General features: G+C 36.7%; 1 protein-coding gene across 1 annotated transcript in view; it reads right to left on the minus strand.

Annotated features, from left to right (window-relative positions):
* Positions 1–24,159, minus strand: part of LOC132499096 (pregnancy zone protein-like) — a 40,774-nt gene extending 16,615 nt beyond the window's left edge. The window contains exons 1-16 of the mRNA XM_060113441.1: positions 24,077–24,159; positions 21,866–22,046; positions 20,720–20,873; positions 20,522–20,574; positions 19,934–19,954; positions 19,308–19,476; positions 17,948–18,032; positions 17,074–17,197; positions 15,504–15,618; positions 13,544–13,653; positions 11,996–12,157; positions 11,176–11,403; positions 9,601–9,664; positions 6,813–6,955; positions 3,645–3,794; positions 1,204–1,368 (exon numbers count right to left, since the gene is read on the minus strand). Of these exons, the coding sequence (XP_059969424.1) occupies positions 1,204–1,368; positions 3,645–3,794; positions 6,813–6,955; positions 9,601–9,664; positions 11,176–11,403; positions 11,996–12,157; positions 13,544–13,653; positions 15,504–15,618; positions 17,074–17,197; positions 17,948–18,032; positions 19,308–19,476; positions 19,934–19,954; positions 20,522–20,574; positions 20,720–20,873; positions 21,866–22,046; positions 24,077–24,159 (2,007 nt within the window). The remainder of the gene's footprint in view (positions 1–1,203; positions 1,369–3,644; positions 3,795–6,812; positions 6,956–9,600; positions 9,665–11,175; positions 11,404–11,995; positions 12,158–13,543; positions 13,654–15,503; positions 15,619–17,073; positions 17,198–17,947; positions 18,033–19,307; positions 19,477–19,933; positions 19,955–20,521; positions 20,575–20,719; positions 20,874–21,865; positions 22,047–24,076) is intronic.
* Between the last annotated feature and the right edge of the window lie 703 nt (positions 24,160–24,862).

A 24,862-nucleotide genomic window follows, 5' to 3' on the forward strand; every position in this document is an offset into this window, starting at 1 on the left:
TCCAAGCTTCCTCTTTCTTTGATATTAGCCACAAATACTACTTGCTGTCCTATCTCAGAGTACTTGGGAAACTGTGGGACTCGGAAGCACAGTTGTCAGTGGTGGCAGTGATATGGAATGGGGAGAAAGAAGTCAGAAAGAAATGTTTATAAAGATGCTGCAGGGCTTCCCTGGTGGCGCAGTGGTTAAGAGTCCGCCTGCCGATGCAGAGGACACGGGTTCGTGCCCCAGTCTGGGAAAATCCCACATGCCGCGGAGTGGCTGGGCCTGTGAGCCATGGCCACTGAGCCTGCGCGTCCGGAGCCTGTGCTCCGCAACGGGAGAGGCCACAGCAGTGAGAGGCCCGCATACCGCAAAAAAAAAAAAAAAAAAAAAAAAGATGCTGCAGTTAGCTAATAAACCGAGTCTTGTTTTTCTCCCTCCACCACTGTCTGATTTATGATCCTGGAGGCTCCAGAAGAGGGAGGTTTAAATTGTCCTCAGCTAAGCTGCAGACCTCATCAGCTAAGCTGATGTATGCTTTCCTCAAGGTATAATGAGAGTTTTCAGTCCTTTTTGGTAGAGATAAGATTTAATCTCACAACCTGGATAAACTTCCTTTTCATAACTCTGCCTAATTAAAGATACACATTTGAGCTAACGTAACTAAGGCATGCTAATGTTTCTACTCCAAGTTTTGTAAATCTTTTCTTTATGAACAGCTACTTTCAGTTTTCCTGAAATTTTACTGCACTGAAGGTGTTGGCTGAAGTAATGTATTTTGTGTATTTAGTCATTTACTCAATCATTTATTTATTGTGAAAATGACTATTATAATGGCTGTCAATAGGGTACTCACCTTTCCAAGGGTGTCAGAGGTGCTATGGGAAGTATTTTGTTTTTCTCACATATTGGAATCTCTGAGAATCACTGAGAGGGGAATATGACAGTGATAGCTAGTTTTGGGATCAACTTGGTTAAAGTGGTGGCCCTAAAAGTATACCCCTTGCTGTTTAAAGTGCCAGAGAAATTCATGATTGACTCTCTGTGTGTATACAAAGTTCTCTATGCCTCTGAGATTTCAATATTTTTCTGTTAATCACAGGTTTTCTTTTTGGTGAGTGGGAGGAAGATCAGATTTTAGAGCTTAGAAATCCATTTGTTCTCCATCTTAACAAAGACTCAGAAATCAAATTTAGTTATGTTTTTAGGAAGACGAATTACCTCAAAGATACTGTAAACGTCATCATCACTCAGGACCTGCTTTGGTGTGTAAATGATTCCATTGTGAGTTATATCTTCTGCATTGATGCATTTTTCCCCATCTTCATTCACGGGACCTCCATATCTAACACTAAGGATGCTCTTTACTGGTAGCAAATCATAGACCTGCAAAATAGAGAGAACAAAGGAAAAACTCTTATTTATTTTATTTATTTTATTTTGATTGTGAAAATGTTCAACCTGGAGTTTAAGAGGTCATGGTGCTTATTTAACACTCCCATACCAACATTATACAAAGTGACACAGAAATCATGGGGAGATATTAAGGGTTATGGATCCTAATCCTCTTCTTGTACAAAAGAAATTAATACATAAAGATATCAAATTAATTGATCAAAGACTCAGAGCCCATTTTGGCTGAGTAAGTATAAAACTCAAGTCTCTTTGTCTCTCAGCCCAAACGCCTACTTTTAAAAGAGAGCAAAAATGTAGACAGTACAGAGAAACATAATGAAAGAATAAAAGTCATTCCTACCCATCACCCAGAAACAACCTCTGTAAATACTTAATTCATTCCCTTTTCCCATTTTATATGATTAAGTTCTTACCAAGTTTTTTTTTTAAGTCTACTATTTTAAGACCAATTTTAACTTGGAAAAAAACTAGCTACAGGGGTAACCTACAAATAAATCCATTCCAGTTCAGTTTTTGCCCAGAAGCTAGCATACGGCTACCTGCTCAGTCATCTAGTGTTCATTAAACACGCAGTGACTCCATGCAGACCTGCTGTCATCTCTTATCTAAGCCACTACAATAGCCTCCTAACTGTTTTCATTCTTGCTCCCATACTCTGAGTGGCAAACAAGATCTTCTTACCAAATAAAGCTAAATCACTCTCCTGCTTAAAACTCCTCAGTGATTTGCCACTACATGTGCTGTCAACTCCTAACTCCACTGCCATCTCACAGAGCTTGTCATGATCTTCTTCACTTTCCATTCCACCTACCACCTCTACCATCCTCTTCTCTCACCATTACATATAAGGTAATGATGAACACTGCAGACTTATTCTGACTGCAAGACCTACAGGCACACTGCTTTCATTCTTTGTAATGCCTGCCCCTGCCCCCCATTATCTGACAATCTAAGAAGACACCCCTGATCACTAATCACTATATCAAAAATTGTTCAACTCTTTTCTTTAGCTCAACATCCTGTTTATTCCTTAAATGATACTTATCAAAATTTAGAACTATTATATGTTTATATGTTTTTGTTGCTTGCTTGTTTAATAACTCACAAGACTATACGTCTAAAATGGTCAAAGACCACATCTGATTGTTCACCATAAAAACTCCTATTCCTGGAGCAGTATCTATCCCGTAATCCAGACGCAGGGGATATTCGTTAAATAAATAAATGGACAACGAAGACTGTAAACTATTGGGCCCTTTTGGAAATTCTTCATTAGAAGAAACTTTTTTTTTTTTTTTTTTGCAGTACGTGGGCCTCTCACTGTCGTGGCCTCTTCCGTTGCGGAGCACAGGCTCCGGACGCGCAGGCTCAGCGGCCATGGCTCACGGGCCCAGCCGCTCCGCGGCATGTGGGATCCTCCCAGACCGGCGCACAAACCCATGTCCCCTGCATCGGCAGGCAGACTCCCAACCACTGCGCCACCAGGGAAGCCCTATAAGAAACATCTTTAAAAGACAAGTTTGAATGGAAACTCTCTTTTGTCCATACTTAAAACCAATGAGTAAGTGCCTGTTTTTTAGAGAAGACTTAAAAACCTGGCATTTCACATACTATCTTGAATTGTGGTGTGTTAGACATGACACTGAATAAAATTTGGTTCAAATCCCACCTTTAAAATATAGTTTTGGCATGTTCTTTCTATAGTTGCTTAATTTATCCTGGCTGTGTTTTCTTCATTCATAAAATTAAGGTAATAATATCCACGTTAAGGAATTATTATTCATTTATTCGTTCATTAAAAATGTGTTGAGGGACTTCCCTGGTGGTCCAGTGGTTAGGACTCCACCCTCTCACTACCGAGTGCATGGGTTCAATCCCTGGTCAGGGAACTAGAATCCCGCAAGCCATGCAGTGTGGCCCTCCCCCACTGCCAAAAAACAAACAAAAAAGAAATGTCTTGAGCATCTTTTACACGTAAGGACTGTGCTAGGCACAGGGAATGTAGTAGTGAACGAGACCGCTCACTCTTTTATATGTTATAGCAGAGAATGAAGTAAGATGACCTGTGTGAAGCACCTTGTGCAATGTCTTTTTTGGAACTGAATTGAATCCAAACTCATATGTGACTTACTACACTATGCCTGACACGGTGAAGAACTTGTCCTTTGCAGTTATAACTTCCAACTTCCCAAAATGGTCATATCATGTGTGCATTTTCTGATATGCAAGACTGAAATGGGACTCACTGACTGAGGTGAGACCTCAGCTTCAGGCTTCATTAGCAGGACACTCTGGTCCACTGCACGGAGAGCACAGAGGGAGTAAGCAGCGCCTGTGACCTTCAGGTTGGTATCTGAGGCTGGCAGGCCCCGGGCTGAAGAGAAGCTCAAATTTACCTGTAAAGAGGATATGATTATAGCCACAAATTGTCGAATTGTTACAATCTTAAAACTCTCTTCTACCCCAAGGTAGGACTAGTCCTTTCCACACTTCCTTTCTCTTCATCCATGTTAGAGAAGCGTTAAGGGGTGAATCTGCCTGGCAACTACCAGTTGACCAACTCTGGAATAAACTGGAAATGTGGTTCGGTTAACTCAGGTTTCCCACTCTTTTTATAACCAGTGAAATATAAATTGATGTTGATCACAGTAAAAGAGAACCTTGAGTGGGAATCGGAATGCACACGCTAACAAAGATACATACCTATCTCCATGCAGTGTTTTTGTGATGAATGTGTGCAGTTCGCACGGGGCTGTGAAAAATCCTATTCCACCTCTAAGACCAGCCAATGAAGTTTCCTTCAGTTGGCCCTCTTAATCACCTGGCATTCTAAAGCGGTGTAGTACTGTTTATCAGGATCAGGAATTTACTCGTTAATTAAAAAAACTAAACATCTAATATGCATCCTAAGAGTTAATTCACTGACAATATTCAAAGGACTGTGAATAAAGAATAAGAACTACAAAATAATGAAAAATTGTGCATAATTTTTTTCAGAGATTTGACTGCTTGGCCAGTAGAAATTCATCGGTAAGTGAATCTATTGGTTCCTTATGTTTATGTTAGAATTTTTTGAGTAGAATCTTGAGTAAATTATAAAATAATTTGGAATTTAGTTACTGCAGTAGCATCTGTTAAGCTTCCAGGTTCTTGAACTGAAAGCTGATTTGGACTGGAATGAAATAGTACATTCTGTTAAATAATATTTGACTTGGATTGCTGAATTTAACTATGATAATCTGCTATGTGGTTTACTGAATTAATGTAACACTTTGGATTCATGTATATCATAAGACATATATGAAAAAAATAATTGATTTATCCTCAAGGTGCAGTAGTATTCATCTCTATAGTTCAATATATTATGAAAACACCGCTTTTTTTTTTTTTTTTTTTTTTTTTTTTTTTTGCGGTATGCGGGCCTCTCACTGTTGTGGCCTCCCCCGTTGCAGAGCACAGGCTCCGGACGCGCAGGCTCAGCGGCCATGGCTCACGGGCCCAGCCGCTCCGCGGCATATGGGATCCTCCCAGACCGGGGCACGAACCCGTATCCCCTGCATCGGCAGGCGGACTCTCAACCACTTGCGCCACCAGGGAGGCCCTAAAACACCGCTTTTGGAGAATTCTATTTTAAATATGTTTGTTTTTATTTTTAGAAAATTTAAGTTCATTAAAATATGTTTGTGAATGTCCGTACCAAATGAACAAGTGAGTTATTTGACATTATAATCACTGAAAATACTCCTAACCAAGAAATGGATATGCTTGAAAATGTAAAATATTCTACTGATATGAGAACCAGAAAAGAACTTTAAGGCATATTTTGAGAGCCTGTACCTATCCATATTAATCAACGTTATCCTTAATGAATAATTATTTCCAGTTAGGAATAACAGACAATTTAAACTGTTACATAATATTTAATGTGTATGATAAACCTGTCATTATTAAAGTAAGAAAGTGGTATATGGATGGTGAATAGAAAACAGGTTTCCTCTTTCCAACAAAGATAAAAAAATTATTTAAAATATATTGGTTTAAAGAAACACAAGTCTCAGACAGACCTGGATCTTTCCTCACATTCTCAACCCACTTTTTACTCTGCTCATCATCCTGTCAGGATGTCTCACTTCTAGGGTCCTTAATTGTTAACTTTAATAACTCTCTAACTTTTAAACACATAGTCAACTTTCTTCTGAATACTGCAAAAATCTTCATCTATATTTATCATAGCTTATCTCCATCTCTGATCAATGATAAGTGGAAAGATATTTGATGTGAAGTGATTGAATATAATGTCCATGGACTTTTGCTTCTATGTGGAAGTTTTATGATGTGACACAGAAGCTGTCATACGTTTTTGCACCAGAGTGAAACCACTGCTGGGGTGAGTAAAGTGTGCTGAAAACTGTAGTATAAGATGGCCAGTCCAAGGTTTAACAAAAAACTAACTATCCATGATTAACAATAAAGACATTGAAGCTCGAAGCAAAAGTCTCTTCTAGGTTTATATGCAACACACAGAACATCCAAACAGAACACAAATAATGCTCTTGGACACCTGTCCAGGTTTAATAGCATTCTTTAGTAAGATGGAGTTGAAAATTTATTTAGAATCCACTGTGTATTTTCTTAGATGATTGTATATTAAAAAGGACAATCTAAATATAATTCTCATTGTAGAAATGTTCACTTCCTGTAAATGCATATTGTTTTAATCTTCATAAAACTCATGTCAGAGTCCTTGTAGGTATATTTTAAAAAATATATCTGAAGTCTGTGGATCCTAGTTGATTGTTAATGTTAAGATTACACAGAAAATTCTGTTGGGATAAAGCTTATTAATATCTCAGTAGGCTTCTCATTACAGCTATGCATTCTTTGGAAATATAAGAAGATCCCCTATGCAACTTAGATTTTTATGCTACAGTCATTATTAGAGTGCCCAGGCTATGTTTCTCAAAATGGGATATACACATATACCCCTGTTCTGTTTCAAACTCAAAGTGAATTTAACTCACAATAAATTACTGATTTCTGCAGTAGTACATGGAGGTGTGTCAGGGGGATATGATAGAATAAAACTGACATCACTGCGAAGCATCATTTTTAATTGAAAATTTGGGGAACAAACATTTCAAAATTAAAACTATTAAAGGTTAATTGTAGAATATATTTTGAATTCCACATGAATTTTCAGATAAAGCAATAGAAAAAATTGTGCTAATGGCCACCTGCTTTGAACTACTCCTCTAGACCTCCCAGGGCTTAGCGTCAATCTTTCCTTTAGAGGTCCTTTGGCAGAAAGTTTTAGGAGCACTACATGGCAGTTTTTTAATGTACATAAGTTCCTTATTTTCCATACTTCAAAAGGGGAGATGAAGAAAAGGACTGGGCTTAAACAAAACACCCACCTTATTGGCAAAACAGTTTTCAATCTCGAATTTCTCAGTATCTGCAATAACTTCTCCATTAGGTAAAATAGTATAAATAAGCAACTGGGCTGTAGGAGCAATGTCTGATTCCACTTGAAAGGAGAAGGAAAATACCCCTTTCACTGGAGAGTAAAGAAAGTTCAAGATAATAGATTAGGAAGAGGGAAGAGCTTCAATTTTATAAAGAAGAGGTTCTCAAATTATTTAACTTATTTACATTTGGAGCATATTGAAGTAAGACTTGCATTTATACCATTTTGCGTGCAGTAGTATTCAATAAATATATGCCAAACTAATGATATTTTCCCTTAAAGATGTAGGTTAAATTGTTCATTTCCTCTGCGGAAGTAGAAAATGACATTTAGTGAATGTCTCTATTTTTAAATTAAAAAAAAAAGACTTATTAAGAATTCAAGAGAGAAGAACTTTTAGACACCTTTAATGATCTCTATCTATGATCCAATCAGCACAGTTCTTGTCATATGCATGAGGCCAAGTCAAAGAATGCAGCATAGTCTCTACCTTCAGGCCATTTAAAACAGAGCCGAGGGCTTCCCTGGTGGCGCAGTGGTTGAGAGTCCACCTGCTGATGCAGGGGACGTGGGTTCGTGCCCCGGTCCGGGAAGATCCCACATGCCGCGGAGCAGCTGGGCCCGTGAGCCATGGCTGCTGAGCCTGCGCGTCCGGAGCCTGTGCTCCACAACGGGAGAGGCCACAACAGTGAGAGGCCCACGTACGGCAAAAATAAAATAAAATAAAATAAAACAGAGCCGAGATACAGGTACAAATAATCACATACAAAACAGTATGCCTCTGATTTTTCTAAAAGAATTCAATGCATTTATCTTAGTGGTTACTTTCTGTGTGAATTACATAGTGTTTAATTCATGTATCTGCTTAATCTTCTCATAAATGTTCTGTTTTATCTTTGTAGCATAAATTTCTTTAAAAACTGTAGCCTTCATATATCTATAGAAGATCTGAGGGCAGCTTGTGGTGAAAATACACAAAAACAGCAGGGTCAAAATAAATTTGAAACAATGATACTGAAACCATATGAAATTGGATTTCTGAAGCAGGGTTAAACAGAGGCAGGAATAAATTTTATTAAGAAGCTATAACAGGGCTCCCCTGGTGGCGCAGTGGTTAAGAATCCGCCTGCCAATTCAGGAAACATGGGTTCGAGCCCTGATCCGGGAAGATCCCACATGCTGCAGCGCAACTAAGCCCGTGCGTCACAACTACTGAGCCTGTGCTCTAGAGCCCACGAGCCACAACTGCTGAAGCCCGCGCACCTAGAGCCCGTGCTCCACAGTAAGAGAAGCCACCGCAATGAGAAGCCCGAGCACCACAATGAAGAGTAGCCCCTGCTCACCGCAACTAGAGAAAGACCATGCGCAGCAATGAAGAACCAATGCAGCCATAAATAAATAAATAAATAAATAAATAAGAAACTATAACAGATGGTTAAACACTAGAGTGCTTAAATTTAACACTGAGTTCCCCAGAAATCATAGACAAATGGAAAAGCAACTATTTACATAGTTATCATCAAATAAAATGAAGTATTTTTTCTTAGAGAGACACTTCCTTCTCCCCATTTCACCTCTCAAGATACTCAGTATACTATATAGAATTTAAACTCTTACAGAAACTGATTTTGAAGAAATTGGCTTAGGAGGCAGTTTGATTTTTGATATGCTATTAGGAACAACCTTACCTGCTCTAGAAAAACCAATATAATGATCAATCCCATAAAAAATCAATGATTAAATGGAGAATTAGAGGGACTGTCCATATTTGAGTGCCTGAATTCAATTTTTTTAAGCAATAAAAGAACTTTTAGCAAGAGAGATTTTACAATACATATTCTTTATTTTTTCTTGGTAGTATTGACTCGCCTTGGGTGAATAGGCTTTTTGATCTTTCTAAATATGCTTTGTTAATAAATATTGCTTTAGTAAAATGATAGCCTATAACTATTCAAATGAACAGAAAAAAAGGAAGCTACTTATGAGATTTAGCCTGGGGACATGTAACAAATAAAGAGACTAAATGTACTTATCTTTTCATAATAGATTATTTCTTGAAAAGTTAGTTATTCTTCCTGGGATAACAGATATCAATGGATATTTATGATTCAAGAAAATCTAGAAGGAGAGTATGATCTAAAAGAGAGAGGCAGGAATATTAAGAGAGATTTGAAGATGGTGTGTTGTTGGCATTGAAGATGGAAGAAGAGGCCATAAACCAAGGAATGCAGGAGGTCTTTGGAAGATGGAAAAGGTGAGGAAACAAGTAATCTCCTAGAGTTCCGGAAGGAATGTAGTTCTGCTCACAACTTGATGTTAGCCCATAAGACTTCTGATCTACAGAACTATAATATGATAAATTTGTGTGGTTTTTAGCCAGAGAGCTTCCTACAGAAGCAATAGGAAACGAATGCAAAAACATACAGAGTAAAATTTTTCTTTGGAGATTTTCTGCATTTTTCAATTATTTTCTGCATTTAAAAATTTAATAATAAAATGAATATATTTTACCTTAGAAATAAAATTTAGAATATAGAAATGCTATAAAAAGGATAAAAAAGTTCTAAATGGACTAAAATGAACCTAGTATCCTTCTTTTATCAGCTTCCTCATCTTTGGTTGATGGAAGAAAGCTGGTGACCATTTCCTCCAATGTAAGAAATAGCTTCATCTTGCTAAAACGTTTAGGATTTGACAATTTGAGAGAAAAAATAGGAAATCTTGAAAGTACTTACTCTCTTCTTGTTTAATGGACAACACATGGGTTCCTGACTGAGCGATGCTTCCTCTTGCTTTGATCTGAAGGCAGAGGGAAATACATGTACTATCATTTTAAAGGGTACTTATTAAACTTTTTTTTTTTTGCTGTACGCAGGCCTCTCACTGTTGTGGCCTCTCCCGTTGCGGAGCACAGGCTCCGGACGCGCAGGCTCAGAGGCCATGGCCCACAGGCCCAGCCGCTCTGTGGCATGTGGGATCCTCCCAGACTGGGGCACGAACCCGTGTCCCCTGCATTGGCAGGCGGACTCTCAACCACTGCGCCACCAGGGAAGCCCTTATTAAACTTATTTAAACATATGTATAATACACAAATAAATAATAACTCACTACTTCAACCCAGAAGTTGTTTTTGTTCACTAAATTTCTCTTTCAATATTTTCCTATACATATAGTTTAAATAATAAACTTTACTTCAAACAACATACTTTAAATAACAAACATAAAATTTTACAATGTTTTAGAATTTTACTTAATATTACTACTTATCTTAAATATTAATGTTTTAAATTACATATTCTTTCAGCAAACATTTTAAGCATCTATTATGCACAAAGCAATATATAGTGAAGGCAGGTATAAAATATATGTAAGTATTCTCTATTGTTGCCTCTATTTAAAAAAACAAACAACTAAAAGTATTTACACTCTCTATGTGCCAGGTACTGAACTGAACAATTTAGTTTTAAGATTTTTATTTAGTTTTGACTATAACTCTATGAAGTAAGTATAAATACTATCTTCAGTATTCAGATGAGATGATTGACATTTCTCTTTACAAATGAGATTAAGTAAATTACCTGAGGTCACATAACTAGGAAGCAATAAAGCTAAGATTCTAACTTACTGTCAATTTTTTCACTTTTTTATAGAATTAAAAAATACTATTTATAGTTAATGTTCCTATACAGAATTTCCTAAACATAAGTTTTTCTTCTTAAAAAGACTTACTTGGATAACTACCAGCTTTGAATAGTTTAAATTTTTGTACATCAGTAGGTATACTGACCTGAAAAGGATCATATCAATTTATAATATGCCTGTCAATGTACTTTTCCCTGCAGTTACACCAGTTCTTGAACTTTGTACATTATTTAGAACCTTTGTAGGAATAAAATACTACTGCCTTGTTCTTTTAATTTTCACTTCTCCAATTAATGTTAAATTGACATTTTTCCAGAAGGTTGTTTATACTTTTATTTCCTATTGGCTAAGTTCTTGATTTTTATCCTTTGCTTATTTATCTACTGGGTTCTAGGAAAAGCAATCTTTTTTGTCTAACAAGGCATTTGTCTTAAGCTCTTTCCTCTTCCATTCAATAATTTTCCATTGGAACTCAGAAAAAAAAAAAACTTAAAAGTTTCAGTGGAGACCAGAACATAAATGAAAAATTAAAGCATGAATTTGTTAGGAAGCAACTTCTCTTCACTCATAAAAACATTATATTGATATAAAGAGCATTACTTAGATAGGAACTCTATCTTTTTAGGGTCTACATAATTAAGAAGAGCTACACTGGCTTTTATTCTTACCAAATAATAGAAGGTTAATTCTTTTTCATCATTCAGAATCTGTTCATTCAGGATGTAGTGTGCCCGAATCTCCTGGGTTTGCCCACAGGCCATGATACCAGCCACAGGTTCAAGGTGAACATAACTCTTGCTTGGGGAAAAAATATGTTTTACAGTGTGCTGTGCTGGTGTGTGAAATTCTTCAAGCCACCAGTTATCAAAACAGAGGTTATTCTGCTTGTAAGTGACCTAATGGATAGAATAAAGATCTTAAGTAGGTTATTTGTTATTAACATATATTATGTATATATTGGTCACTCTGTCATTTACTGAAGATTTTATAAGAATCATGCTTACTTGGTTTCATTATAGGCTGCCTTCCCAAATAAAGCATAATCTCTAAACAACTTTCCCTTAAATTTATTTAAGTTTACACCATACTGATTTAGTAGGTATTATTCACTCATAATCAAGATCAATTACTTTTTCTTCATACCCTTAACACAAAACAAAAATAGTGGTATAACGAGGAAACAAGGCAAAATCTAATTTATATTAAAATTGTAAAAATGTTGAATTTTCAAGAGACTATCAAGATGTTCTAATATTTAAATGTCTCCTGAAACTAGATCATGCTGTAAACAGAGTCTATCTAAAGTAAAAGATTCTGACAGAGAATTTTTCATTTCTTATTATTTAGTTCTCCACATTGCTTAATTTCTGCTTTAGTCTTATCACCTTTTCTTTTCTCCCTGGAGTTCACCTGCTTCCCATGTACCCTTAAATTCTGTGGCCCCAGTGATCTGTGTCTTTTTAGTCCCAGATGCCCCTTTCCACTTACCAAAACTGAAATGAAAGAAGATGTGAAGTTACTGGTATCAATGGAAATGTTCACCAAACCATGCTCATTCGTAGTAAAGCTGGCATGGTATGCAAGTACATCCACGGTGACAACTACAGTTTTATTGGGGATTGGCTGATCCTTCTCATCAACTAGAAGAACCTAGAAATAGGAAAGTGATAACTGGATTCGGGTGTTATATAGCAATAACATTTTCTACTCTGTCATATTCGCCTCTTGATGCCTTGGCCACTGTCACTTAACGAAGATCTTAGAATATGAAAATAAGATTTGTTTTCTGGGCTCTAAAATATTTTTCTTTTTGACATTTATATTTAGATAACTTATGAGCATTCAACTGAGAATAGCAAATAGTGGACTCATGATGTTACCTTCCCAAATTTTCTTCATCTCTGGTGTTCTCTATCTCAGTATATAGGGCTTCTATCCATCTGGTAATTTATGCAGGAATATGTAGGGCCTTATTTTTTTGGTCATGTCCTCTCTTTCACTGCCTGTATACAACAGTGCCTATATCTAACCCATTGCCAAGTGCTAACCCTTCCCCTGTTAAACATCTTTTATTCCTATTTACCTCTCTCCAAATCTACTGCTTCTATTCCAGTTAAAACCACAATAATTTTTCCCATCTGGTTTCCTATATCTTTCTATTTAAGTTTATGCAGTCCACCCTCTGCTGCTCTGTCCTTGCTTCAAATCATTTTCTATAGAGTTTAAACTACACTGCTCATGTCATTCTCCCTAAAACTTTCAGTAACTTCTCAATCGAAAATTCTGAACATAACCTAAAACACACTTGGTTCTTTGATCCTGAAAAAGCTGTTGTACACCTACAGCCTTGGCTGTTCTCTCATCTTTCTTAAATTTCTGGCCAAGTTATATTCATGCTCCAAGTCTTCAGTTTTCTCATGCTTTTCTCTTGACCTGAAATGGTCTTGCCCCATTATTAATTTCTTGCCACTTTGATACAAAATACTGGAATACCTTAAGACAATATCAAATTCGTATACATCAATAAAATGAGGAAATTGCCTGTAAAGTGTCAATTCAAAGATTAGTTACTACAAAATAAAATGTAAAATGACTAGAAATCTTACATTTCCTTGATAGTTTACTAAATTGAATATCAGTCATAATTTAGCAATATTATGAATATTGATCCTTGAAACTAAAAAAATTTTTTAAACTAACAATAATAAAAACACTAAATGAAAATATCTTATTCTTTCTATAGAAAATTATATTATAAAATCATTGTTTACAGAGAGGCAATCAAAGAGTATGCAGCCAAACTATACAGGAAAAGTGTATTATAAAGGTGTGTTAGGAAGTTAATTAGTAAGAATATGCTTTTTTGGGGGGATTCTGTGACAGTATTTGCCTTTCAAATTTGTAATTTGTTATATTCTTTTCTTACCCTAAATAAATATTCATTTTTATAATAAATTTTGATTTTGTGATATAAAGATTTGTTTTCTTAAAAGCCACATCCCCCCAATTATGATTATATTGAAAAGATTACTTTACCTGCCCAAAGAAAGGGAGCCCACGTCTGTAATGTGAATCCACTTTTGTAAATTTCAGTTTGCTTAAGGTGTTTGTGATTTCACATGATCCATGTCCAGTTAATTCCAACCCTGAAAAATAATTCAGTGAAGTTGAACTGTTCCATATATTCAGCTCACCTCATACTTCCATCCCATTATAACATTATAACAAAATACCATCCATATACTCTTTTCTTAGTCTTTCCAGAATTTCTCATGCTTAGAAAATCATTGGTATCCATACTTCCTCAATTCTCTGTTTTCACAAATATTCTGCTTGTTCCACACATGCTCTTGAGAAGTTTTTAACCCCATCTCCTCTGGGATCTTGCTGTATCTTTGTGTCTGTTTCACATCCACATCTTCCCCCAACAACTTTCTGCATACATCTTGATTCTTCACATTGGCCTAAAAATATTCTTAAATTTCTGTCACAAACTACTTCCCCAGCAAAAACATTCTTTTTACCACATGGTGAAAAGTATAGCCAATACCCGGTGCTCTTCCATTCAGTGAAGTGTGATCTGTATTTTAACTCCATCATCTAAAACACCGCTCTATCAAGTCTAAAAGATCCTTTATTTTCCCGCAATATGGTATTCTCATCTCAGACCTCATCAAAATGAACTCTCAGAAGTACTTCATACATAAGTACCACTGAAACCCTACCAGTGGCATCTAAGAAATTGTCCTTATTTCCCCTAACCCTGTGACTTCTAGTTTTATTTTGCTGACTTATCTGATACTATTTCCTAACTGCAGTTGTTTCTGTTCTTGGGCCCCTCGTTGTCTGCCTCTAGCCTCAATTTAGCAATGCTAAGTGAGCTCACTTTCAGAACACTTGCATTTAGTCTTAGGAGGATCTGGACACAATGAGAATGGTTTCAGATTTACATTTCTGGTTCTGATTTTGTTCTGGCTTTCTTTTGAAATTGTCAAAATGAATTTCATTTTGACATGAATGGAATGAATCAACTTCCATTTTGATCTTCCAAACTGTGATGACTTATCTTTGACACATTCTCATCACCATAGCTCTTTCTCATCTTTTCCTTATCTTGGTTAATGACATTTCTATTGCTCCGGCCCCCAAGTTGTAATCTTTGGGGTCACCTTTGAATAGTATTCTGATGTATCACATTGTAACACATTTTTCATCTAGCCTGTCCTTCTCATGCCTACTGGAATTAACTTTTAAAAAATCAATTTATTTAGGTCATTCTCCTTAAATATATCTGAAGATATCCAATGCTTTTCATAATAAAGTCTAATCTCTTTTTTTTTTTTTTTTTTTGCGGTATGCGGGCCTCTCACTGTTGTGGCCTCTCCCGTTGCGGAGCACAGGCTCCGGATGTGCAGGCTCAGCGGCCATGGCTCACGGGCCCAGCCACTCCGCGACATGTGGGATCCTCCCGGACTGGGGCACGAACCCGTGTCCCCTGCATCAGCAGGCGGACTCTCAACCACTGCGCCACCAGGGAAGCCCAAAGTCTAATCTCTTTAGTACATGATTTACTTTTCTAAACACCTTAGCACCAGCCTACTTTTTTAAGATTCTTCTGGGACTGAACGCATTTGTTTTATGCCTATTACACTTTCCTGGTCGTCACTATCTTTCAAAATACTATCCATTCTATTCAAATCTGCTCAAATGTTACCTTTCAAAGCCTTCTTCAGCTCTATATTAGAATTAACTCTTTCTCTTCATGCTCATTTGGCCCTTATTTTTTACATTTCCTGTAGAAATTTTATTACGGTTATATATAATACATGCATACATATATACATAGCCATATATATAATTTCTTTTTAGATTCCTAATTCCTTGAAGGCAGAGACCATTCATTGTCATAGTCCCCAGAAACTATAAAGCATTTTACATGGAATGGAAGTTTGATAAATGTTTAATAAATTAATAAATATTTAAAAATAATACAAACCTGTTCCCTCCTCTCTGACCTTGGCTTCCACTTGTAATTTCATGTCATATCCTTTTTGTCTCAGATGAAATATTTTAGTTTTTACTAATTGTGTGAAACAGCCTTCCTCATCTGCCTGAAGAGAAAGGAAGAGAATTCCTGGGTCCTCTGATTTGTGATTAAAAAAAGTCAGTTACCAACCTATGAACATTTTGTGTTGGCCACAGAAGGAAATTTTACAAATGTTCTGACCATCTTTTGGGTGCTTATCTTTTCCAAAGCCCCCAGATGATACAAAATTTCTTCATTAATCATTGAGTTAATCATTGCCAACCTTTGCCTTCTCCCCTCTCTTCCAAAAGCCTATCCCATTTCTGTCATATTAAACTTCCTAGAGTTTCCCCAATGTGCCATGGTATTTTGTAATTCTATCTCTTTGTGTGTGTGTGTATGTTGTTCCTCAAATAACATTCTTTCTTCCATTCCCATCTTGGCCAACAGTTACTGCTCTTCTAAAGTCAGCTCAGACGTAACATGTTCTAAGGAGCCTCTGTAATGACCTCCACCTAAATATCGACTAGGGACCGTATTTTCTTAACTATCTTTTCTTGATATCTAGGACATTAAAAAAAACACATATATTCATTGACTAGATGAATCATTATAGCAATTAGATCTCTAAACTAAACATCGGGTTTCATATTATAATAAAGATTGGTTTTCATTTTTGTACTTATTTACATGAAAATATTTATTGCATAATTAAATTTAATCTTATTTAATGTACTTATATGCAGATATCATGACTCATTTGAAAATAGAAATTAATCCTAGTCTCCCTGATATAGTAAGGATTTTGGCAGCTAGATTTCTCTCATGTTTATCTCGCTTATTAATGTTTATCTTGAGCTTCCTCATCATATTCACCACCCTAGCCTTTCATTTACTTGGTCTCTACAACTTTGATAATTTGCTTTTCCACACCCTTATAGTGTCCGCTCACATTGCCACACCCTGGACTTTTATATACTCTTCCCCTGAAATCAGTATTCATACATTTCATTTTTTAATACATGTCCTACTGCTGTTTCCCTTAGTTATTCTTGCTCCACTTTTCCTCTGATATAATCGAGGCCTCCAGTTCATCATCCCTCTCAGTCTCCCTCTCCTCAACCTGATGCTGGTTTCAGTCTCCTCTATGCAGGGTAGATTCCATAGGGTGTCATTTGATTCTCCCACTAGCCCAATTCTTAATATCTGTCACATTCTTCTTCTATTATATTTGATAAAAGCCAACTTTGGAGACTTCCACATCCTTTTATGCCCATATACCTGGCATGTCAATTGTGGCCAGAAGGAAATTACAAAACTGGCCAAATAAATACCATTATAAATCCATAAGCCCAACCCTCAAGTTGGTTCCGATCATTGCCAGGCAATCTTAAAATATTTCCCTTACTCCACACTTCTCCTAAGTGACTATTTCAAACACTACTCTCGTATTGTATTGTATTGTATTCTCTATTCTATTATCAGCCACAAGAAAACAAGATCTGGTGTTAGTGTCCTGGGGAGAGTGATTTCCATATACCTGTTGACTAAATTCTTCACAGATACTTTGTGAATGTTTTCCATGGCAGGTAGAACTGTATCGTGAATATCTTCTGCACACATTAATTGTCACCAGACCACGGACGGGCTTTCCATATGTGTATCTATAACAGTAAAGAGTCATACAAAAAAATACTTAACATAACTCAGATGTTCTTCACAGGATTTGATCCATTCATATACCCATCTTACTCACTGACAGCAATTGTATTTCCTTCCAAAGCATTTGTACTTTAGAAGCACTTATCCTGAAACTGTGTCTTAATTATCTACAACTCTAAGAGAAAATACTTACTGAATACTGAAATACTTTTTGAAACTCCTCCAAATGGAAAAGTAGCAATGCAGTTTTTTCTCAGATCTTTCTTCCCTCTCAGCTGAAGTTTTACTTCAGCTGAGGTTTTTTTTTTTTTTTTTACTTTCAGAGGCAATATAGAATAGTAGTGAAGAGTTCAGTGTCTGGAGTGGACTGTTGGATTTAAATTCCAGTCTTCTGGAATTTACTATCTATAGGAACTTGAACAAGTTATTTTATCCTTTATGTGTTGCAGTTTCCTCATTTGTAAAATGAGGATAATTATCCCCATCTCATAGGGTTAGTGTAAGAAAAAAATGTAAATAAGTGCAAGGCACATAAAACATTGCCTGGCACATTTTAAGTGCTCAGTTAATAATTTTTATTAGTAGCAGTAAAAGTGTTGTATGCCACCACCCCTGCTCCCTAGTCTGACTTCAGACAAGTTGGGGAGAGAGTCATTCCTTTGTTAATTAAAATACTTCAAAGTCCAGTGATCATTATGGGCAATACAAATGAAGTAGGGAAAATGAAATGAGATTAAAAAAATGTAACTCACAAACTGCAGACGGATACCACAAATTCATCATCTAGAAAACCAATAGTCTTGGGCATTTTCACTTGGACTTCAAATTTGGGCAAAACTGTTATTAATAAAAGAGAAAAAAAATGGTGAGAGTGGGCAGGAGGTCCTGTAAGCATTAGTAATGATTCTACTACAGAACCTTGTAACAAAGGGTCACATAAAGTGATTTCAATTACAATAAGGGGCAGCAGGGCCACTATTGGCAAAGGAGATGCCGTCATAACCATGGGCAGTTGGTACCATGTTAACTTGGTTAAGCTGGTATTATGGTTCCTAGAATCTCCTTCTCTGAATTTGTCCAGGATTTCAAAGGTGGGAGGAAAGTACCATCATTAGTCTCTGAAGATCACCATGGTTAGACGTGGTTACAGGTACAGAGGGGCCTGTATTTTCCAGTTTGTCCTTATTTTTTCCCTCTCTGTGTCCAGCTCTCCTTCCCAACTTCTAAAGCCTGCTGACTCAGAGAGACCCTAGGCCCACCATCAGCACCTGGTTATAGAAGTACTGGAGTGGTAGGTAGGGAGAGGTAACAGTCTTCCATTGATTCCCCTGTCAGCTTCCCTTCGTGTTCCACTCTGGCATCTGAAGGTGCCCTTGTGAGTTCTGATCTGTCCATCTCCACCAATGCTTCAGGGGGACTGGTTAGTAATTTCCTCTGATCTACCATCTTCTCTTGTTGGACTCTGACTTTTCCAGCCTCTCTCATAGTTGTGTATAAGGTTTGTTATTTCTATAATGAATCCCTGTTCTATAATTCTCATGGCAGTTCTGGTGAGTTTGGGGAATCCTGTTTTTGTGATAGGTCTCCTTATCATGGCATGATATATTTAACTTACATTAGAGAATCCGCATAACTGATAACTAATAAGATTGTTTCAATGTCTGATTACTATTATTAGAGTAGATTACATGTAGGTCACACACAGCCAGGATGTAATCCCAGGAAATACCTCCTGTTATAAGATATAGATCAAGAGATGCATGTAGATAACATAATGTATTGGTTAACAATTGATGTTTGAATAGGGTCAGATGGAACTATTAAAATTTCTCTTCTTGTTGGCTCTGTGATTTTGGTAAATTACTAACTTTTCTAGTATTAATATGTTCGTTTGTAAACTGTAGAAGGTATAGGATCTGCTTCAGAGGGCTACTGTAAGGATTAAATGTGATGGTGCATGAAACGTGCTTAGTAAATATTTAAATAAATAAAAAGGCTTGCTGATTTTCAACTATGATATGCTAGATTTTTGCTTGTCACCTACATGTAAAAATGATCCAATCTTTCATTCTCTAATGTTGTAAATATCTTGGACACATGCAGAATTCTTACCATATTCATTCACCTCAAAATAGTGCTCTATTTTTCCCCCTGACTCCTTCTGCAGTATGACCTTGTAGTGACCCAGTGTGGGCTCCACTGAGAGTGGGAAAGAGAGCTGGTTGAGTCCCCAGTGCAATTTGACACTGTGCCATTGGAAAATCCGGTTCTTCTTGGGATTCTATAGGTAAAAACATCACAAGTTCATAGAAGCAACTGAAATATATAATTTTGAGTAGAGGAACAGCTTTTCAGGGAGAGTGACATTGGGAGTTGGATAATTAGCTGATTGGTAAGTTGGCACCAGAGGTATTAGCAAAGGTTTCTAGGAATTCTAGACTGAGCAAAGGACATCTTTCCCAGCTATGAGATATGACAGGTGATAGTACCTCTTTTTGAGATTATGCATACCCATCTTGTTCAGAAATATTGGACGAGCCACTAAATTGCATCATCTCAGGGAATTTTGTTCCTTCATTTATATCTTATCTACTCTCCCCAGGATTTAAGAGAGACAGGGAAAACATTTATTTAGTTTTGGTGAAGTGCCGGTGGGGAAGGTAGAGGTGGAGAGAGGCAATTTAACACAACTGGCAGTGAGTCCTCATCCCAACTGAGATACACAATATATTACCTACCTCAATATAAACCACTGGGAACTGAAAAGAAAGAAATAGTATGAGTGTGAGATAGAGTTTAGAAAGAGAACACCATGACATTAGCATTAATACAGTATCGGGACCAGAGGAAGTAAGCCTGTTCATTTCTTGTCCAAATGAGGAAATGTGGCTCCATTTCATTCACAACACTTTATATGTTTAGTTTGGGACATATGTCTCTTAAGAAGTCATGACTTCCCTTTAATGAAATAATGTACAATTGAGAAACCTACATTTAGGTTAAAAGGTCCTAATAATAGTTTATTTTGCAGATGATGTTTATCTCTGAGAAATTCTCCATTTCTCTAGGACAGAAATGAAATGCATTTATTTTCTTCAGTTCAATGAAAATAATTGAGTCTTTAAGGGCATAATTTTAACTGAATATTTAATTTGTTTTAAAAATGTGGTTGATGAACTGATCTCCCTTATTCTCCAGCAGCGATACACTTTTGAGATCTTTCTGTGATAGATTTAAGAATCTCATATTGGTCTCAGTTCTCCAAAAGAATAAGTTTTACATTTTTGCCTGTTTCTGCCAATCTTACCCACTGTTGTGACACTCACCATTTCATTCAAAGGGTGAAAATTGACATCCACAGAGACAATGCGGAATCTCACTGAAACATAGAGATTTTTCTCATGAAACCCTCCAATGGGAACTCAGGGTAGTAAGACAGATAACAACGTGCCAGGATTCCATAAATTAATAGAAAACCACACCTCCAACCCTTCAAATTGCTTTTGTCATTTGGTTCTTTATACCTGTTTGTCCTGGTTTGTAGATGGGTTTGTCTGTCTGGACAAAGACTAGGCTTTCTACTTTTGTTATGTGCATCGGCTTCCTCTTTATGAAGTGCTGGGTTGACCCTTTCACCTGCACAGTAATGAACGCTGAGGAAGATGATGACTCCGGAATCTGTAAAACCGAAATGAGCTGAAGAATCTGCCCGGATCCACTTCTGAATGTCTCAGCCTTTGTGGTTTTCTCATTTCTCTGGTTAGTTCCATGAAAATTAGTAAGGGATAGGGTCAAGGGTGATGTCCCCTCTTTTTATAGATTATTATGATCGTGTAACATGACAGCAATGAATTGTTGATTTGACTAAAGGAAAAATGTCATTGCAATAAGGTGAACTAATTCTTCAACCTGTTATGACAATTAAGGCAATAACAAGCTCACATTTTCACAGCAATATGGTAGTATTAAAATAATTATTAAATTTTATTTTTCAATGGTCAGAAACAGCATTACATATTATTGTTGGCAGTAAGCTGGTATGATTAACTATTTAATACTTTAAGTTAATTAAAGGTTACAAGGACAATACATTAACCATCAACCATCTGCGAGATCTTAGAGAAGTCACTTAACTTTATGAATCTATGTGTTTATATCTGTAATGGCATGAACATTATTTTCCTTAGAAGTTTACTTTAAGAACAAAGATAATCATGGTTAAAAAGTCCTTCCGGGCTTCCCTGGTGGCGCAGTGGTTGAGAGTCCGCCTGCCGATGCAGGGGACGCGGGTTCGTGCCCCAGTCTGAGAAGATCCCACATGCCGCGGAGCGTCTGGGCCCGTGAGCCATGGCCGCTGAGCCTGCGCGTCCGGAGCCTGTGCTCCCCAACGGGAGAGGCCACAACAGTGAGAGGCCCGCGTACCACACACACACAAAAAAAGTCCTTCCTATAACCATTATTATCTTTTGTATAATGCACTAGTTCTGTTTGTAAATATTACGTAAGTATATTCAGTAGAACTTTATTTTTAGACTCTAATTAGAAGTTTGCTCTGTACTCCTCATTTTTTTCTTCCTTTTGCTTTTTTATTGCTGGGGGTCAGAATGCAAGGCATCAACTAACATGCTCCCTCTGTAATGCTCTCCCTTTTCCCAAGGAGGGATACTGACCATGAAGGAGCTGCAGTAGAAGGAGTTCTTCGCCCCCAGGTCTGTGAGGAGATTCCTGCTCTGCCTCTCATACTCCAGAGTTACTGTCAGTTCCACTGTCTCATTCAGGTGATTAAGCACGACACAGGCCTTCTCGGTAACCCCAGCATACAGCTGTGATGGGACCAGGACTAGGTACTGCCTGCGGAGGAGAGGGGTGGGTCAACCATGGAGGGGTTAAAAAGACATCATTACTGTGGTAGTTTTCTAGATGATCTTTGCTATCATCACCAATCAGAGAGCAGAGCCAGATTTCAACAAGAGTGGAGAGGAGTATATTCTTCAAAGACCAATCCAGAAGGCCTTAGAAACTCAGAAAACCCCTACCAAGTTAAACATCAGTATGCTTCTCCTATACTGTGGAAATATTCACTCTCAATATTAGTAAACCTATTCATAAGTTATGGATAAGCACTCCATGAGTTGTTATATATTTTGTATAGAAATAATTTTTAAATTTAGAAATTTTCAAAGAATCAAGTAAATGTGATCATACACACGCATGCGCACGCACACATGCACACACACAAATATTATTCAGAAATTCTGGTGTTCATGACAACATGCATGGACCTTGAGGGCATTATGCTAAGGGAAATGAACCAGATAGAGAAAGACAAATACTGCATGGTATCTCTTACAACATGCGGAGTCTTTAAAAAAAAGTCAAACTCAGAAACATAGAGTAGAAAAATGGTTGCCAGGGAATGGGGGATGGAGGAAAATAGGGATAGGTTGGTAAAAGGACACAAACTTTCATTTATAAGTTGAATAAGGTCTGTCTGAGGATGTACTATATAACATGGTGACTATAGTTGATAACATTGTATAATTGAAATTATATAATTGAAATTTGCTGTGAGAGCAGAACTTAAGTGTTCTCACCCCCCCAAAAATATTTGAGAGATAGATGTGTTAGATTAATTGTTAGATTAATCTATGTGATAGATTAATTAAACTCAATGGGGAGAATCCTTTCACAATATATATGTGTTGTACACTTTAAATATCTTGCAATTTTAATTCTCAGTTATATGTAAATAAACCCCCAAAAAACTTTAAATTTTTTTTAGTAACAAACAATATTATTAATCAGTTAATTATCACTGAAACCAGTAAGAAAACCTATCCACATGTGGTCTTGGGTTTCATATGGATGATATCACAAATCTCTTTGTTCCAGGAAACATTAAGAGATAACAATAATACATGGAGAGGAGCTGAATCGTTTTTCACTACTGTTTCAGAAGCAACCTTAGCTCTTTTCTTTCTTCCACTCTCTAGAGATGGAGGAACAACTAGGCTAATCATCAAACATATTACCATATACATCCAGAAGAAAATAGTCTCCTGTTGCGGTTTGCCCATCATTTACAATCACCTAAATGTGCTGCACTTTGTGATGCTCTGCTGGCCCATGACTCTCTCTCTTTCTGAAGTGTCCTGGTCTAGCTGGAAAACTTCTATTGGCTTCATAAGACTCATCTCAAAAGCAACTTTCTTATGTGGACTTTGGTGATGCCCCTTCCCTTGTACCAGTTCCCATGAAGAGTTAGGTTATCTCTGAGTATTCTCACAGAATCCTACAATGCCTGGTTCTGTTTTTGCAATTTATTTCATTCACTGTGCACCATCTCTCTACCTCTCTCTTTTTTATACTATGAGGTATTAAGGGCAGGGGCCACATTTTGATAATCTGTATACTCTCAAATCTAATGCCAACCCTTAAAGTTTTGCTGAAGGATTGAGTGAAATGACACACAAACCCTGGCTTGTCTGTAAGTCATGCATCCATCTTGGGAATACCTGCTTGGGGAAGACACAGACACTGAGTCACTTTATAGTGGCCAAGACACTGCAGCCTTTTGCACCAGTCAAAAAAGAATTTATCTTTTTTTGGTAGGAATTCTATATTTTTATTTGATGAATGTTGTAGAATTCTATAATCTTATTTGGTAAATGTTTCACAAATGTTACTGCCCTATATCTCTGAGTTTTCTAGAACTGGAGTATGCCTTTTACCACCTGTGCAATAACAATTTATCAACATTTCTGAGCTTTTTCAACAACAGATAATTTCAGAAGGAATCAGGAAATAAATAAAAAGACGGACATCAAGAAGCTGATAATGGGAAGAGGAGGGCAATAGACTTTTCTGGAAATGTTGCTTACGGTTTGGAGGTAGCTGAAGCATCTCTGGGAAGGAGCAAGGAAAGCAGAATCAAGACTGGATTAGGCAGCTGACATCCCCTCATGGTGTAGAGAGGAATAGGAAAGAATGGGACTCTCGAGTCCTTGAACTCTGTTCTTGTTCCAGAATCACTGGTTTTTATTTTGCCTAATGGGCAGTAAAAGTAAATGGCTAACCATTTATTTTTGTAACATATTAACTACTTCCAGTATAAAAAAATCAATTGCAGATCACTTTCATCCACTTGCTCAAATTTTCTCACTTGCTCAAATTTTCTAAGTGCCTGAAAAATAGTATGTTGAGACTACATTAGCTCTGGTTATTAATCAACACGTTAAATATCTTTAAGGAAAAACAAAGTAAATGACATGATTTGATGAAATCAATCAATATTCTTGATCCTTTTCTTTTTTAACAAGAGCTATTTATGTAAATACATATCCCAAATCTCTTCTTGGTAGACCAGGGAGCATCACATATTCTCCCAAGCTTCATCCAATACAGTTATTTATTGAAACAAAGAAATAAAATTTATCACAGATTTTAAACAAAATAAGTATGAAGATAATCTCTCCTTTGTTTAAAAGCTTAGCTTTTGCTTTTTACAACTATCCTTATATTTGTTTGTTTATAAAGAAAATGAACCCATGTAATGCATTTTTATAGTTTCTTAGTTCAACATCTAGAATATAAAGCCAATAAATTAATTTTATCCTCTAAGGAAATAATCTTTATTTGATGAACATTCTTATTTATTTTACCATGAG

The sequence above is a fragment of the Mesoplodon densirostris genome, chromosome 11, assembly GCF_025265405.1.
Source record: "Mesoplodon densirostris isolate mMesDen1 chromosome 11, mMesDen1 primary haplotype, whole genome shotgun sequence".
Lineage (NCBI taxonomy): Eukaryota > Metazoa > Chordata > Mammalia > Artiodactyla > Ziphiidae > Mesoplodon > Mesoplodon densirostris.